Source organism: Anastrepha obliqua, chromosome 3 (genome assembly GCF_027943255.1).
Source record: "Anastrepha obliqua isolate idAnaObli1 chromosome 3, idAnaObli1_1.0, whole genome shotgun sequence".
Classification (NCBI taxonomy): Eukaryota; Metazoa; Arthropoda; class Insecta; order Diptera; family Tephritidae; genus Anastrepha; species Anastrepha obliqua.
In genome coordinates, this window is record NC_072894.1 from 98,365,145 (window position 1) to 98,381,811 (window position 16,667).

At 39.1% G+C, this 16,667-nt stretch overlaps 2 protein-coding genes across 2 annotated transcripts; one reads left to right on the forward strand and one right to left on the reverse strand.

Annotated features, from left to right (window-relative positions):
* The first annotated feature begins 12,082 nt into the window (after positions 1-12,082).
* Positions 12,083-13,715, forward strand: LOC129242130 (putative nuclease HARBI1). Its single transcript, XM_054878688.1, has 4 exons — positions 12,083-12,380; positions 12,440-12,878; positions 12,938-13,082; positions 13,321-13,715. Exons 1-4 carry the CDS (start codon positions 12,283-12,285, stop codon positions 13,713-13,715), a joined length of 1,077 nt encoding a protein of 358 aa, XP_054734663.1. The 5' UTR covers positions 12,083-12,282.
* Positions 13,716-13,773: 58 nt separating this feature from the next.
* LOC129242131 (uncharacterized) lies at positions 13,774-15,257 on the reverse strand. The gene is made up of 4 exons (XM_054878690.1): positions 15,104-15,257; positions 14,832-15,033; positions 14,412-14,777; positions 13,774-13,779 (listed from the first exon to the last, which is right to left on the reverse strand). The coding sequence occupies exons 1-4, from the start codon at positions 15,169-15,171 to the stop codon at positions 13,774-13,776; spliced, it is 642 nt and encodes a 213-aa protein (XP_054734665.1). The 5' UTR covers positions 15,172-15,257.
* Between the last annotated feature and the right edge of the window lie 1,410 nt (positions 15,258-16,667).

Sequence of the window (16,667 nt, forward strand, 5' to 3'; positions counted from 1 at the left end):
ATTTGAAGTGGATTTAATAAAGGGAAATCTTCGAGTTTTATTGCATCGATCTACGTCGTTTATGTGTATCTTTAAAATCCAATTTAAAATCAAAAAAAGACATGAAAACAGGTAGATGCTGCGTGAATAGGTATTCGACGTCAGCGAAGGTGGGGAAGCGTCCATAGACAATACAACTACATAACAGAAAAAAAATACCAAAAAACAACCATTGCAACCGTTGACTGTTAGCTAAGGCAGCGTAAATACAAAGAAAGTTAAAAGGGACAAGGAAGGGAAAGGTGTGGAGGATAAATGTTGCAACACAGTCGTAAATTAAATGCTATGGCAAGTGGACAACTGCAACGAACGCTACAAAATGGAATTTGTAAAAATAAAAATAAAAAAAAAAACATTTCAACAAAATACCAAATCGAACAAGTAAAGCATTGATTATTTTTTTAGGATACTTTTTTGTTGCACATTTACAAGTGCAACATGGAGGTGAACATAAAATATGGCCCCTAAAGAAAGATTAACTGTTCAGCTGAAAGTATATCGTGAAAGTTGTTAATTAGAAAAAAAAAGAAATCCCTTTAGGGTCAAGTGCTTATTGCCAACAGCAAAGGTCAGCTAACAGCTCTGCACGCTCGCTATTTATATGGACATATAAAAGGTTTTAGTGCGCTACAAAAAGGACATTTAACGCATGCGTACATATCTCAGATCTTTAAAAAGAAATTTAACGTTTTTTCCGCTTATTTTGTAATTGTAATTTAGAGGTGTGATTGTGGTGATAAGACGCCTGAGAAGAACAGATATTCAGCTATAGATATTTGAGTGAGGTATTTGAGGCAAAAATATCTTTAAGCTGACTGCATTTATTTTGTATTTGCTGTGACTGATCCTTAAATGTCCTTCAAAATAATTATCTTAGTTAGTTCTTTGTACGTGATTGGCATACCAAATGGATTCCATATTAAAAAGGGCTCCTCAGTTTAATTGAATTAGTTGTATGCAATCGAAAGTAGGTGCATATAAGAGAGAGTCAATCTTTACGGCTAGACGAGTAGTGCAGAGGAGTGTTTGCAACAGAATTCTAAAGAAACAAATAAATGAGGGAACCATGTGCCTAAAGTCTATTTCAAGCTAAACAAATTTTGAAAATTGTTATTTCTACTTAACCCTAGAAGGGTACGGTTAAATTGTAGGCGCTTATAGGTACCGATGAGTAAATTTTACTCACTTCAGAATTTTGTCGTTATTATCTAATTTATTTTGTAAAATAGTAGTTTTAAATGAAAAAAATTTAAAGCCAGCATATAATATAAATGTAATTTTTTATTATAATATGTAAAATAAGCAAAAATAATACTTTATTATTGATTTTTGACCATTATGAATACATAAAAATTGTTTTTCAAGCACATTCAGGACACTTTTTTTGTGCATGTTCACCGCAAATAGCTAAGCCTCTTGGCTTGCGCCTACAATATTCTGAATGGATTTTTTCAACGCGAGGTTCATGTTTGTATTAGTTGCTAATCTTTTATTTTGAAATTCTTCCGTTAACTCCTTGTGTAGAGATAACATAAAATTATAGTCGGGATTCTGGGGTTTTCCCACGGCTACACATGTTGTGCGCGTAAATGATGTATGCGTTTATTGCAGCTATGTTCATCATATTTTGGAAAAATGCTAGAGGCCACCTTCTGGTTTTCCTGACATGGTCAATGTTTTGACACATCTGGTCAAAACTGTCAACTCCTCCTTTTGTTGAGTTGTACACATGCACTATTTCTGGTTTTCCAGTGGTCTCATGAATACTACCCGTACTGTGCATACTAGACGCCAATAATACAAGTTTATTATTATTGGGCTTGTATGATACAACTGTCAAATCCTCATGAAATATAAACAATGAAGTGGATGCGGCTCGTTTTTTGAAACTTTATATCTGTAGCTTCAATAGGCAATTGTGGTATATTTTTTTTTTATTGTGCCAACAGTTGCTGTTTTGTATTCATGGCGGAGACGTTGAATGAAAGGTACACTCGTAAACCAATTGTCTATCGTGACATTTCGATTGGTGCCCTTTACATTTTTCAGCAGTTCAAGAACATAATATTCACCAGCAGCCATTGCAGGTGGAACACTTCCTTTTCCAAGGTAAACAATGGCATCCAACATATACTTTGTTCCGCTATCACAAGACATGACAATTTTGATGCCATACTTGTTGGGTTTAGAGGGAATATACATCCTAAATGGGCATTTGCCTCTAAATCCAACTAGTTGCTCATCAATGGTTATATAGCTTCCAGTCTTATAGTTCGCTCTGCAAACTGGAGCTAGTTTGGTCATTTCTCTTCTAGCAGTTCTTATTTCTTTGTCATCGAACCTTAGACAATATAGGATAAATTTGAACCTTCTCTCAGGCATGGTTGCCTTGTACCTTTCCCCACAGTAGGTAGTGTCAAACATTATATGTGTTGCCAAGTGATTATCTTTGAGAGCAGCGGACAAGACTAACAAACCAAGAAATGCTTCAAGTTCGTCCATTTCCAAATTTGACAAAACCGCGTGAGATTTATCGTATAGTTCTCCCTTTGAATGTTTATTTCTTTATTTGTATAAACCAAAATCTCTTCCAATATGTCTGCGGTAAAAAACAGTTTGAAGCAGCTGGCAGGACACAACGAATTTTTAGCATTTGCTGTTGGGCCAGGGCGAATGTGAACAATATTTTTTGAGGGAGTTTTTTGACCTAGCGCAGCAACAGGTTCCTTACTCCAACTAAAATTTCCATCTTTTCCGATCAGATTGTTGTTACTAGGTGTAATAATTGTAATTACCTCTTCTGTTACACGAAATTCTTGGGCAGCTGATCTTTCATTTCTTCTCCCCTCAATAAGTTTCTGTTTTTTACGTTTGCTGCTTTCAGGTGTTTCCTCCCTTTCTTCCTTTTCAGCTTCTTCTGCATTTATGATTTCGTGTATCAAATTTTCTTCGACATCATTTAATTCTTCCGGTTCTGGTTGATATTCCGGATCTGCAACACTGTCTCAAGAATCCTCATCAAAGTTACAAAGCTCCAACTCCAAATTGTCTTCTTCCTCAGATTCCAGTTCAAGTATTGCATCCAAAATATTTTGTTCTGATAGCCCGCGACCTGCCATTTGTATGCTCTGTAGTTTTCTTTACGGTAACATAAACATAATTGTCATAATTCAGCACAAAATATATTTTTTAGACACGTACTAAGTTACTGATAAATAAATTTGACTCACACAATTTAGTACGTAAAGGGTACCGATGAGTAAATTTTACTCACTAACTTTTTTTAAATTGTCCACAAGTGCGATAAATCAAACAACACCATTCAATACTTGCGGCAGCCGATTAATGACAGAGTGGGCCAAGCACTGCTAGTGGCTTGACTTTCAGTGTGGCCAACCTGCAGATTTACGAACAAATCTATTCCTTATGTGAGTAAATTTTACTCACAGTACCCTTCTAGGGTTAATAACGCTTAATTATGCTGGCCCACGAAATACGCACACGTCTCTGTGCAGCAAAAATCGTACATCTAACTACGCAAAGAATATGCGACATCGAAAAACTTTAATCACAACACTCAGCAAAAAGTTTCGCCACTCGACTCTCACTCCTGCTCTTAGAGAGTACTGCCCACTAATCCGGCATGCAGGGCCAATAGAGCAGCATTTCTCGTTCTTTAGGTACCGCCGCCGAAGAAGAAATCGGATTTCGGCGAGCCCGAAAAAAAAACAATTGATACGACGAACAATGTCATGATGTCGCGCAAAGAAAGGTTTTCGGAATATCGCGTACAAAATTCTACCGAGCATATTGTGGCAAAGCCCACCATCAACCAACTGATTGGACGTTATCAGTGTGACTTTAGGTATGGAAAATCCACAACCGACCAATTATTCACAATACGCCAAGTCTTGAAAAAGATCCACGAAATAAGAATCGACACACACCATCTTTTCGTTGACTTCAAAGAGGCATTAGACAGTACGAAAAGGAGTTCCCTGTATGCCGCGATGTCTGAATTTGGTATCCCCACAAAATTAATACGTTAATTAATACCAGCAGCGCCGTCAGAATTGGGAAGGACCTCTCCAAGCCGTTTGATACCAAACGAGGTTTTAGACAGGGTGACTCGCTGTCATGTGACTTCTTTAACCTGATGCTGGAAAAGATCGTGTGGGCCGCAGAACTTAATCGCTCAGGCACAATTTTTTATAAGAGCCTATAATTGTTGACGTATACCGATGATATCGACATCATCGGCCTTAACAACCGCGCTGTTAGTTCTGCCTTTTCCAAACTGAATAAAGAGGCAAAGCGAATGGCTCCGGTGGTGAACGAGGACAGAACAAAGTATCTCCTGCCATCAAACAAACAGTCGGCGCACTCGCGTATCGGCACCCCCGTCACTGTTGACAGTTATAATTTCGAGGTTGTAAAAAACTTCGTTTATTTAGGAACCAACATCAACAACGATAACAATGTCAGCCTTGAAATCCAACGTAGAATCTCTCTTGTTACAAGTGCTACTTTGGACTAAGTAAGCAATTGAGTAGTAAAGTCCTCTCTCGACGAGCAATACTAGCACTCTACAATACTGTCATCTTGCCCATCCTATCGTATGACACAGAAGCGTGGACGATGGCAACATCCCATGAAGCGACACTTGGAGTGTTTGAGAGAAAGACTTGCAGAAGAGTTTTGGACCTTTAGATGTCGGCGACGGCGAATATCGCAGAGGATGGAACGATGAGCTCTATAAGTTTGGCGTAGACATAGCGCAGCGAATAAAGGTCGAGAAGCTTCATTGGCTGAGTCATGTCGTCCGAATGGATACAAACGCTCCAGCACTGAAGGTATTCGATGCGGTACTAACTGGTGGTAACTGAGGAAGAGGAAGGCCCGAAATATAGTTCAAGGTGGCTGAAGCGATCCAAGAGTTTTGGTTTACATAAATTTGGATGATAGACCGATATGAGAAGATATGTATACATGTACTAAAATAATATCTAAAGGATAAGGTAGGAAGATTAGTTGCTCACATTCTCTACAACTGTACTGTATTAAATCAGGGCTTTAGGAGGTTAAGATGCTATTTTCTACACTACTACATTTCAGAGTTTTTCGCTACTTGCTCTCCATAAGGTCTGCTACCCTTGTGCCTTTTGAACGTCATTTTCAATGATTACGGGTATTAAAGCAATTATGGCTCTTTGCAATAACTCGGAATGTGTCCAACTATGCAGATCCAAAATAGATGAACTCTCGCTATTTACTGGATACCAACTTATAAAGAAATAGAAGGAAATGAAAGAGTCGATGAGCTCGCTAAGACAGGCATTCGCTTGCTGAGATTGTGCACGTCTATGTCTGACCCATCACTCCCTTTCTGAAAACGGAACTAAACGAGGAACTAGCAGCATTGGAAACGCAGTCGATATGGGAACACTTAACCTCGTTAAAAACTGCGAAAATTATGTTAAGGACTTGAAATACCAGAACTACAAACTTTATTTTATCACTGTCTAGGAAGGACTTAAAAATATTGGTTGGAGTACTGACGAGGCACTATCTCACCACACGTTATGCAGACAAAATGGGATTAGTCCAGAGCAATGCGTGTAACAAATGCAACGAAGCGAATGCTAGGGGTACTTTAGAACACCTTCTTTGCCACTGCCCTGCTCTCTGTAGCACTCGACAAATATGCCTAATATCAACATATTTTTGAACCTTGAAGAATGTTTCTGACCAATGCCTGAACGGCTTGTTAAAACTCGCCAAGTATGCATAAAGAATTATGTAAAATGACCGTATGACTCTAAGAGTTTTTCCGACTACCTCAGGCCCGGCATTAGATACTCTGGTTGGTCTACCACCACTTGATGCTTTCATCCAAGGAAAAAAGAAATCAATAATGGATTTCAAACGCAATAGTGAGATTGAATTATATTTGTTATATTTTAAAGTAAATAAAGTTTTTGCTTATCGCACCATTACTTGTCCCAATGATACTGGTAGCATCGCGAAACGTCATGAAGATGGTCATCAAAAGACTACAATGCCACGGTTGAAATGGTTCAAAAAGTTAAGAAGCGACTTGGGCGAAGTCCCCGACGAAGTGCCACTCAAATGGCGAAAGACCTGAAAATATCTGATAATAGCATCCGCCGCACACTGAAAAATGATCTCAAAGTCAAGCCCTACAAGATCCAAAAGGCGCTTGATCTCACACCAAAGCAGCAACAAGTCAGACTTGAGTGAGCGAAGAAGTTGTTTCACCTGGCCGAAAGTGGTCAATTTCCGAACATTGTATTTTTTGACGAGAAAATTTTTCAAATGGAGCAATTTATAAGCTCCCAAAATGATAGAATTTATTTCACCGACCGTTCATACCAAGAATGACTAAAAAACAACGTTCCGAACTTTATAACGTCCACACAATGGCTTTCAAATTCACCAGACGCGCATCCGATGGATTATTCTTTTTGGGCTATTTTGGACAGCAAAAGCCTCGAACTAAAAGATTTACCAGCCTCGAGGCGCTGAAAAAAGCCATTCTCCAGGTTTAGTTTTGTATTAAATTATTCCTTTGAATTTAATATAATAAAAGTAATTTTCCAAACTAAATTTATGACCTTTTTAATTGGTTATGCTTCGAGTGCCGGACTCTGAACTATCAAAGTGATTTTTCTATACCTGGTCTAAGTAGCCGCTGGTTTTATGATGGCCACTCCAGCCCACCTAAGTACGGACCTGTCTCATCTATCAGTGTAGCCAATTAGATATAAATCAATTTAGCGAGCTAAGGCTACAAGTGCTTTCCATCGTTGTCTGCCAGTAAAATTTAAAATTTTACCACACACATGAATGTAATTTGGTCTTCCTTGATTTTTCACTCCACTACACATCTTCTTGTAAATGGCTTTGTAGCAAGAAAAAAACACGACTATTAAAACAAGTTGTGAGAAAATTTTCACATTTTTCATAAATTAACAAGATTCATTAAAACTAACTTACTTTCATACGGTTAATCAGTCAAAATCGATTTAATTAACTCAATTACAACTTCAATTCATTACTGGTACACGGCTTACAACCACCGCTGCATACACACACACACATACATTTGCTGTACTTCTCGACGAATGCTTACCAATTCAAATGAAGTGTAGAACAAGAGTATCAAAAAATTAATAAAAAGAAATAAGTATAAAAAACCAACTCGCAATTTATATGCCTGCTTGAGTTTTTAATAAATTACCAGAAATTTGCCGTCAAACGAGTTGAAATTGGCACCCCATTACGCGAGTAATGCGTTGAGATTTATCTGCAACTGTGGTGAGGCAAGCAGGCAAGCACGCACGTACGCACACACACACAGGAAACATAGTGCATACATATACATTCCTAAGCGCATGCACGTATGTATGTATATAAATAGTTTTCAGAGTTGACGTCGAGCAGAAAAAGTGGTTTCGAAAAATCGTTTTTCAATCGGCGAGAAACTCAATTAATCAAAGCAGCAAAACGGTGCAACAAATACGAGTACTGCAAGTACAACAGCAATAACACAAAAAAGAAAAAAATCATAAATAACAATAATGACAACAACAACGATAATGTGAAGTTAGTTAGTCGAGTAGTTTGTGTTGCCACATTTAAGAAAAACATATTCCCCACACAAAATTGCAATTAATCATTTTTTGCTTCGTACTTTTTTCTGGTTTTTTTCTGTTTTTCTTGGACTCCTTGACTGTCAATTGCGCTGCACTAATGTTGTTCAAACAACACTTCATTGTTGCTGCATCACTTGTAGGTAGACACATACACATGTAATTGACTAGCTGCAACATGTTACTTACCGGCATTGTTGTTGTAGTTGTTGCACGCACTACAGGCATACCATAACAAACACTCATTTGTGGGGCACACAAACTCATTAAAGGCAGCGAAAGTAAATTCACTTTTGTAGAGAATTTTATGACAAACGCACGGCAAGCCATCTGAAGTAATACAAGTGTGTGTGTGTGTGTCAATATATGTGCATCTTCATACAATGCAATATTTCCGCGTCGCGCGCTCAAGCATAAAACTGAAAAGGATATGCGCAACACTTGAGATGCTCTCGCGCTCAGCTTTGGCCCCCTCTGATTCGGCTCATCATTAAAGTTTTTACGTTTTTGGGCACCGAATTTCCTTTGCCGCTGTCGCTGTCTTTCACTTTTGCCTTGCATCACTGCATTTCGGCTATTTCCTCGTACGCGCACAGCTGCCGCTGCTGCTATGCCACCAAATACAAATACAACATAAATGCATCTGTAGCTACTGCTGTGGTTGGCTTGTGCGCTCGACAGCATGGGGAAGCAGATTTTGTTCTGCATTTTCCGCAGACACAACGGTGCAGCAGACACAATGACATAGCCAAATTCTCAGCCTCCGCTTAGTAGCTCATTTTTCATTTTGGTTTTTGGCGGGGGAAAAATGTTCGCTGGCACTGGAGCAAAGCTGAAATATTACTTTTATACGGCTTGGTATGTACGTAACGGTTCTGAGATATGCTGTATATCTGCCAGTGATGCTAAAATTAGAACAAAACTTGATTTTCGTAATATTGAAGGTTTGTTGGCAAACGAAAACAAAATGTTTATGTTTAAAAAAATCGGTAAAAATGGTATTTTGTATCATGAAACGCTTCTAGGAATGGTTAAGTTAGGTTGAGAGTAACCCTCACCTACAAGCAAGCAAGAAACAGGTACTTTGATCCTTTCATTACAAACTTCACCTTGGGAAACAGAAAAGAGATCGTACGGTGCTCGCAAAAATCGTAAAATTAGATAAATATAAATGGTCTAATATTGGGTTTCTGTACTTGACTTGAACCTCCTTGAGCATGCGCATTTCCTTGCTCCATCATTACACATAAAATTTCTCCGGCGAAACAACAAAGCCACTCTTAAGTGTACGCAGGCTGCGGCCATACGAATTTTTTACAAAAAGCGTATATTAGTCATCCGTCGAGGACTGGAAAAATGATTGAAACAAATATATTTGATGTGTTTTCCAAGCAGAGGTAGGAGGTAAATATCTACTACGACAGCCAAGCGGCAATTGGGCTCGTTGTTGTGCGTTTGAAATTAGTCGGGCAATGTCTAACTTCCCTCTCGATTGCACCGGAATACTTCGATATTCGGCTCATTTCGGTTCCCGGCCACAGCGGCATTGAGGGAAACTGCTGGGACGATGAGTTGGCCAGACAGGGAATCCTTGAGACGGCGTCATCACAATATGAGAGGATTGGAGTTGCCTTAAGAACCAGTGGTCTGCTACTGGAAAGACGGACCTCGCGTCAACTCAGCGAGCGCTCGACTAGTGAGTAAACATGCAAAGTCGCGAGGTCCTTCTGGCCGCGGGTAGATCGGGGGCGCTCGAAAGCACTTCTAAGGCTAACAAAGCCACAGCTATCGAATTTGGTAGGTATATTCAGCGGCCACAGTCCGTTAGGTGTCCATGCGGTTAGGCTTGGCATTGCGTCAAGCCCTTTCTGCAGAAGCTGTCTGGAGGACGAGGTGGAATCATCAGCGCCTTTTTCTCAGCTGCCCTATTCTCGTCGGACCAAGGTTTAAAGATCTGGGCTCTCACTTTTTCGCTATACCAGCGGATATTGCGGACTCAAATCTGGTGAAATTTATCAGCAGCTTGAAGCGGTTAACACAAACGTAAATCACCACTCGTTGGTCGTCATCCTCAAATCCTCTAAACCAAGCCCTGGATTCTGTCTGGTTCCTCCCTCATTCCTGTTCCCCTCCCCTCCCTATGAATAAATATATTCGACTGCTGGTGAAGCAGCCCAAACATTTGCGACGTGTATGGAGAAGGTATCATAGATGAATCTACAGCACGGGTTATCCTGGACCCCAAACTCAGCTGGAAGTCCAACGTAGAGTACAGGGTAAAGAAAGCGAACATAGCACTTTACACATGTAAGAGAATGTTGGGAAAAAAATGGGGTCTCCAACCAAAATTATCCAACTGGTCCTACACAGCCATTGTAAGGCCAATACTAACATATGCGGCACTAGTTTGGTGGCCTGCAACCGAAAGGAAATACAACAAAACTAAGCTGAACAAGATACAAAGAACAGCGTGTATCCTAACTACAGGAGCGCTTAGCACCAGTCCTACTGAAGCGCTCAATGTACTAACACATCTATTGCCATTAGATTTACACATTAAAACAATAGCTACTTGCAGCGCGGTGAGACTCAGAGACATAGGAAGCTGGACAACAAGGCCATACGGTCACAGCAAGATCCTCCTACAGGGACCCCCGCTGCTCAAAAACGGATCAGACTACACAGTCCCCGACCTAAACTTCAAGAAAGGCTTTACGGTACGCTTCCCACCGAGAGCCGAGTGGAGCAAAGGAGAGGTGATTGGAAGACACGAAATCGAAATCTATACCGATGGTTCTAAGATGAACTGTGGTGTGGGAGCTGGCTTCCATTCGGAGCCACTCAACCTATCTCAATCAATTCGTCTTCCTGATTATGCCACCGTGTTCCAGGCAGAACTTTTAGCGATCAGAGAAGCATGCAAATCCCTAGAACTCTACAAGGTAGTTGGTGCAAGAGTAGCTATCTTCTCAGACAGTCAAGCAGCTATTAAGGCCTTAGACTCCAACTACATTTCATCCAAACTGGTCCTACAGTGTAGAGAGGAACTGAAACTGCTCAGCCATTGGCTTGAAATTACCCTGATATGGGTTCCTGGTCATAGGAACATACGAGGCAATGAGATGGCGGATGAGCTAGCAAGAAAGGGCTCAACACTAGACATAGCACAGGCGGTGGCAGTTTCCACCCCACTGAGCACACTAAAAGCATCTATTGCTTCACACTATCATGCTTTAGCCGAAAGAAGATGGAAGCAAATACCTACATGTATCACAACAAAAAACACATGGCCGTCATATAAAATCCAAAGGACAAATGACCTGTTAGGATGCTCTCGGCCAAACATTTCACGGATCACTGCAACCCTTACAGGACATTGGAAAGTAGGGGATCATGCAGCTAGACTCAATGTACCCTTCAATCCTATCTGTAGAAGCTGTCAAGCGGAAGGGGCGAAGGAAAGTCTGTTCCACTATTTATGTGAATGTCCGGGACTAGCCAGGGCACGACTCCGATCCTTCGGTAAGCCTTTCCTACAGCAAATTAAGGAGATCTCAGTCATCGAGATAAAGGATTTGCTCCTATTCTTGGACCTCACTAGATGGATCTGACTTGGAAACAAAAAAACAAAAAAAAAAAAAAAAAAAAAAACACTTCATCATCATTGCACGAGATAGTGGTATTAAAACGGTGCTGGTCACTAATTAGGAGCATTTCAGCTAAGAAATGTTCAACCACCTCAACAACAACAACAACAACAACAGCACGGAAATGGTTTGCAAAGTTCAAAAATGGTGACTTTGACGCCGATGACACGTCGCGCAGCGGATGGCCTTCTGAATTCGATGAAGAACGGATCAAATCACTTTTGAAAAAGAGCGGTCGCCAACCAGTCAAGAATTAGCGGAAAAAATGAGCTGCGATCATAAAACGATTCTTAATCACTTTCGTTTAATGGGATTTACCGAAAATTTGGGAACCTGCGTGCCTCATGTGCTCCACGAAAAACACAAAGAAAGTCGTCTTTAAATTGCTTCTCAGTATCTCGCCCGCCGTCGAGCAACACGCGGTGATAAACTGCGCTTTTTGTACCGAATCGTCACCGGAGATGGTGCCTATACATCAATATGAAATAAGGAAATGAGTGGGTAGGTCCAGGAGATAAGCCAAAGCCGATAATCAAACCGGATCTTCATCGAAAGAAGATCTCGATATGTGTTTGGAGGGACTGGAAGGGTATGGTGCACTGGGAAATGATCGAAAAGAATGCTACGGACAACAAGCAGCTCTACATTGCCCAGCTACACCACATGATTGAGTCCATTCGACTGAAAAGGCCTGGGCCCTTACTCTGTAATGCGATGCGAAAAGCAATGCGATGGGAAAATAAATTGCGTTACGAAGGGTAGTCGGTACTCTGTAGCGCTATCGCATCGCTGAAAGTGTTGCTCTTTTTATTATTCACTTATTTTTCGCTTTAGTATGCATCACTGACCGAAATGTCAAAGAAAGCGACCAAAACAAACGAGCGATTGGAAGTAAAGTACCTATATTTAAATAATATAAAGTAATGGATTCTGTAGCTTTATGGGACGAATCATCTGAGGAAAGGATTTATCGGAGATTTATAAGAGATAACTCCAACGTTATGAGTCTCAGCGATCAAAGGTAAGTTAAACTTTAAAGAATTACTCATGCTTTATTCATCAGTTTGTTCTATTCATCAGTTTTGTGCAGAATTTTCGGCTTAGTAAGGAAGCCTTTATGTATGTGCTAAATAGCATAAAGGGTGAGATGAAATCTCCAACGAGAGCAACGGCTATCCCTGACATCATAAAAGTTGCAACAACCCTAAAGTTTCTTGTTCAGGGTGCGTATCAGCATTTAATTGGCCAAGACCATCGCGCGGGGCTAGCACAGCAAACCGTTTCCAGTTGCCTTTGGGAAGTTTGCAGTGCAATTGAAAAGGTATTGTGTCCAAAACATATCGTTTTTTCGATGAGCAGTGAAGAGAAACAGGATGCCAACCGTAGCTTTTACGAAACATGCGGAATTCCGGGTGTGGTAGGAGCAGTGGATGGAACGTACATCCAAATGATAAGGCCATCAAATGACGAGCATTTATTTTTTAACCGAAAGCTTAAGCACAGCATAAATGCAATGGTGGTAAGAGTGTTTCAATTAAATAAGAATATTTTCATTAAAGATTTTTTGTTCTACTTTAGATATGTGATCACAAAATGCAAATTAGAGCCGTGAATGGTAGATTTGGAGGTGCATCGCATGATTCGCACATATGGAACTTGTCCGGTGAGCGCGAATATTTAAAAACTGCCTATGAAAACGGTGACTCTGGCCAACGAATTCTTGGTAAGCTTTTTAATATACTTCGAGTATATGACCTTAATGTAGTGGTCCGTATACTCGTATTAATATTGTCTTATATAGTATATAACATACATATGTATAATTGTTAATACACATATATATGTATATGTATATGCATTTTCATGTAATAAATGCTTATGAATATGCATATGCACATATGTAGCTATTGTAATTTATTGTTATTCAACTAAAAATACCTTTATATTTTTGTTATCTGCAGGTGACTCAGGATATCCGTTGGAACCATGGCTCCTTACTCCATACAGGAATTCTACGGAGGATTCAGACGAACATTTTTTTAATCAAAAACATTCAAAGGGAAGGTCGTTAATTGAGAGAGTTTTTGGCGTTTTGAAAGGCCGATTTCGTTGCCTTCTAGCTTCAAGGGAGTTGCACTATGCTCCAGAAAAGGTTGTGCAAATACTAAATGTTTGTTGTGCTCTGCATAATATATGTATAATGTTCAAAGTTCATCCTCCCAGTTTAGAAATCGAACAGGAACAAGTGAACATGGTAAATATAGAAAATGTAGAAAATCTGAGTTTTGGAAATATAGCTAGACGTATAAGAGACCAAATAAAAAATGATATGATTGCCACTCGAAATTCTGTATGAAAAATTTGTTTAAATGAAATTGTTTTTTAGTAAATATGAATTCAGTCTTTTATTTATGTTAGGTCTACAAAGTGTGTACATAGGTATATTAAAACTAATAGTAATAGTGTGCAAATTACATACAATGTATACATTTTTTAAGCTATAATACTTCGATAAGGCACTGTGCATGGACAGGTACATCAAAACTAAGTCACACTTGTGTGTGCAGGTACATACGTACATAAGTAAAAAATTAAAAGAAAATTCCATGTTTCTCTAAACAAAATAAAAATAAAAATTAATTCACTTGTATGTGCAGGTACATACGTACATAAGTAAAAAATTAAAAGAAAATTCCATGTTTCTCTAAACAAAATAAAAATAAAAATTAATTCACTTGTATGTGCAGGTACATATTATACGTACATAAGTAAAAAATTAAAAGGAAGTTCTATGTTTCTCATGTGTCTTATTTGTCTGCAACTCCAACATTTGTTTTTGAATTTCTAATTTCCTAAGTTTTAACTTAAAATTATCACAGTCCATTTTTTGACTATGGACGAACTGCTCTTTTGCTAAATTTAGCTTTTGTTTTTCTATTTTATATACCATTTTATATGTCCTTTCCATGGTTTTGGAAATATTTTTTAAGGAATCATTAATCTCAGTCAGTATTTCTGTTGAATTTTTTTGGTACATAATTTGATTATCCACCTGCTTTTCTAGTAAGCTTTGCTTATTGCGTGGAGTGAGTACCGAACGGCTGCAGGAAGGTTTCTCAGTCACCTGTTCGGGCACATCGACTGAATCGCTATCATTCTCCTCTTCGGGCATATCGACTAAATTGCTATCATTAAAAGCTGCTCCTAAACTTTTAGTTGGTACATCCGTCTGACGCGCACCAAACTCCCGCGTGCTACCTATCCCGCCCACAGCTTTATTTATGGAAAGCAACTCGCTTACTCGCTGCTCTAATTCGTTCAGTGAGGAATAAACGGACGGACCGCCCCCTGTACCGGCAATGTTGGTTCTGTTCCGACGCATTTTGGCCTTCAAATGAAGTTTGTAGTCAGCCCAAACCTGAAAATTATAATAAATTATAGAAATAAAAAGTACACATGTCACTAAAGTTACTTTTCTCCAGCCGGCCATATCACGCATCGGTGGTCCAGCAGCATTTAGTTCGGAAGTTACTCTCTTCCATAAATGGTCGACTCTTATTTTTGCGTTGGGCGTCTTCATTAGGCCCTTTGCCAAATCCGGATGGGTTGTCATGAAGTCCACTAATATTTGGAATTGTTTTTTTTGTGTTTGTTTGTTAGTCTTTGGAGTTGTCCTATATATTTTTCCAAAAAGGTACAATGAATTAATATTTCAAATTTATAAAATTATCAATTAATACTTACATATTTGGAAATTGCGTATGGCTATTACTTGTAGCAGGAAAAATGCGATAGTGACAGCTGTTTAACATTCACTTTCGCAATACAGAGTGCTGCCGATGCGAAAAGGGAGAAAAACTTGCGAAAGCGCAAAATGTGAATGCGAATGTCAAAATACCGAGTACCGATTCTGCGATTTCGTGAATTTTTTCTTTCGCATCGCATTACAGAGTAAGGGCCCTGATCGACATGGGCAAACCATACTCCTTCACGACATCGCTCCATGTTGCACAAGTCGTCAAAGTCGCATGCCAAGAGAGATTCTTCAGCATCTGTTGTATTCTACAGACCTTGCACCAACCGACTACCATTTTTCCGCTCCCTGTCAAACCATATGAAGTGCGTTACCTTCGATAACAAAGAGGTACTTAAAAACTGGCTCAACAACTTCTTTGACACCAGACCAGGCGAGTGTTGGCGGAACGGCATTAACAATTTAGTCGAGAGGTGGGAAGAGGTTGTAAACAACCACGGTGAAAATATAATATAAATGATTAACTTATTGATATAATTCTAGGTTTTTGTTTAAAAAAGTCTTCAGTAAAAACGCTACGAACTTATTCCCCAACCTAATATAATATTTTTATAACAAATCTTACATGTAAGGATTGGACATTAAAGTTTGTAGAATGTTATTTTATGGTCTTATCAAAGCTTATATGCGATTATAAATTTATTTACTGTTATATTCTAATTTTTTTAATTAGTTCGTTGAATAAAATATTACTTTTAGCCACTTTATGTAGCAGAAAACAGCTGCGATAACCACAAATACACGTCCATGTAGTACAGTACAGCGGATTAATTGGATTTATCACCATACGAATTAAAGTTATGTCGGTTAACTCTAATAAAATGGAAAAATCAAATTATCTTGCAATGAACTATCGATTTCATGCTATAATAAAACAAAAGCAGCAACATTAGGGGGCTTTGTTCTCTATCGCTTGTTCGCTTTCAACTGTTCGATGTGTAGGTATTTTTTGTTTTTGTATGTTCACATAAATCGGGTGTTTCTTTAAGAGCTTCTGAACTTAAAATGATAATGTAAGGCAGAAATATTGTTGGAATGATTTTTTCCTTTATTATAATCTGGCAGATAATTTTATGAATTTTTGTTTTGTGTGATATCCGGCATAATTCGAAAGGTAGCGATGAAGGCGGCGTACAGGCTTCAGTTAAACGGAGTCTGGGGACAGCACTGGCCACTGTCAGATAAACTACCAGTTGTAGGAGCGGTGCACACTGTTCTCGATGCCAGTGGGCAATCGGGTGCTTTACGTTAGCTCCGGTAGGAAATATGATGCTTTGATCGCAGATAGAGATCAATGGTTAAGTCCAGAGAACCTATTAACGGGATATCAGCACACTTGCTACATCGACGGATCCAAAATTAGTGATGATATCAAATCTGGATGATACTTAGACGAAATATTGGGTTGCGATATACTGAGTATGGATAAAGTTCATACTCTTTCTCTTCCGGACCTGTTAAAATTCATCAATGAATCGAAGAGATTTGTGAAGA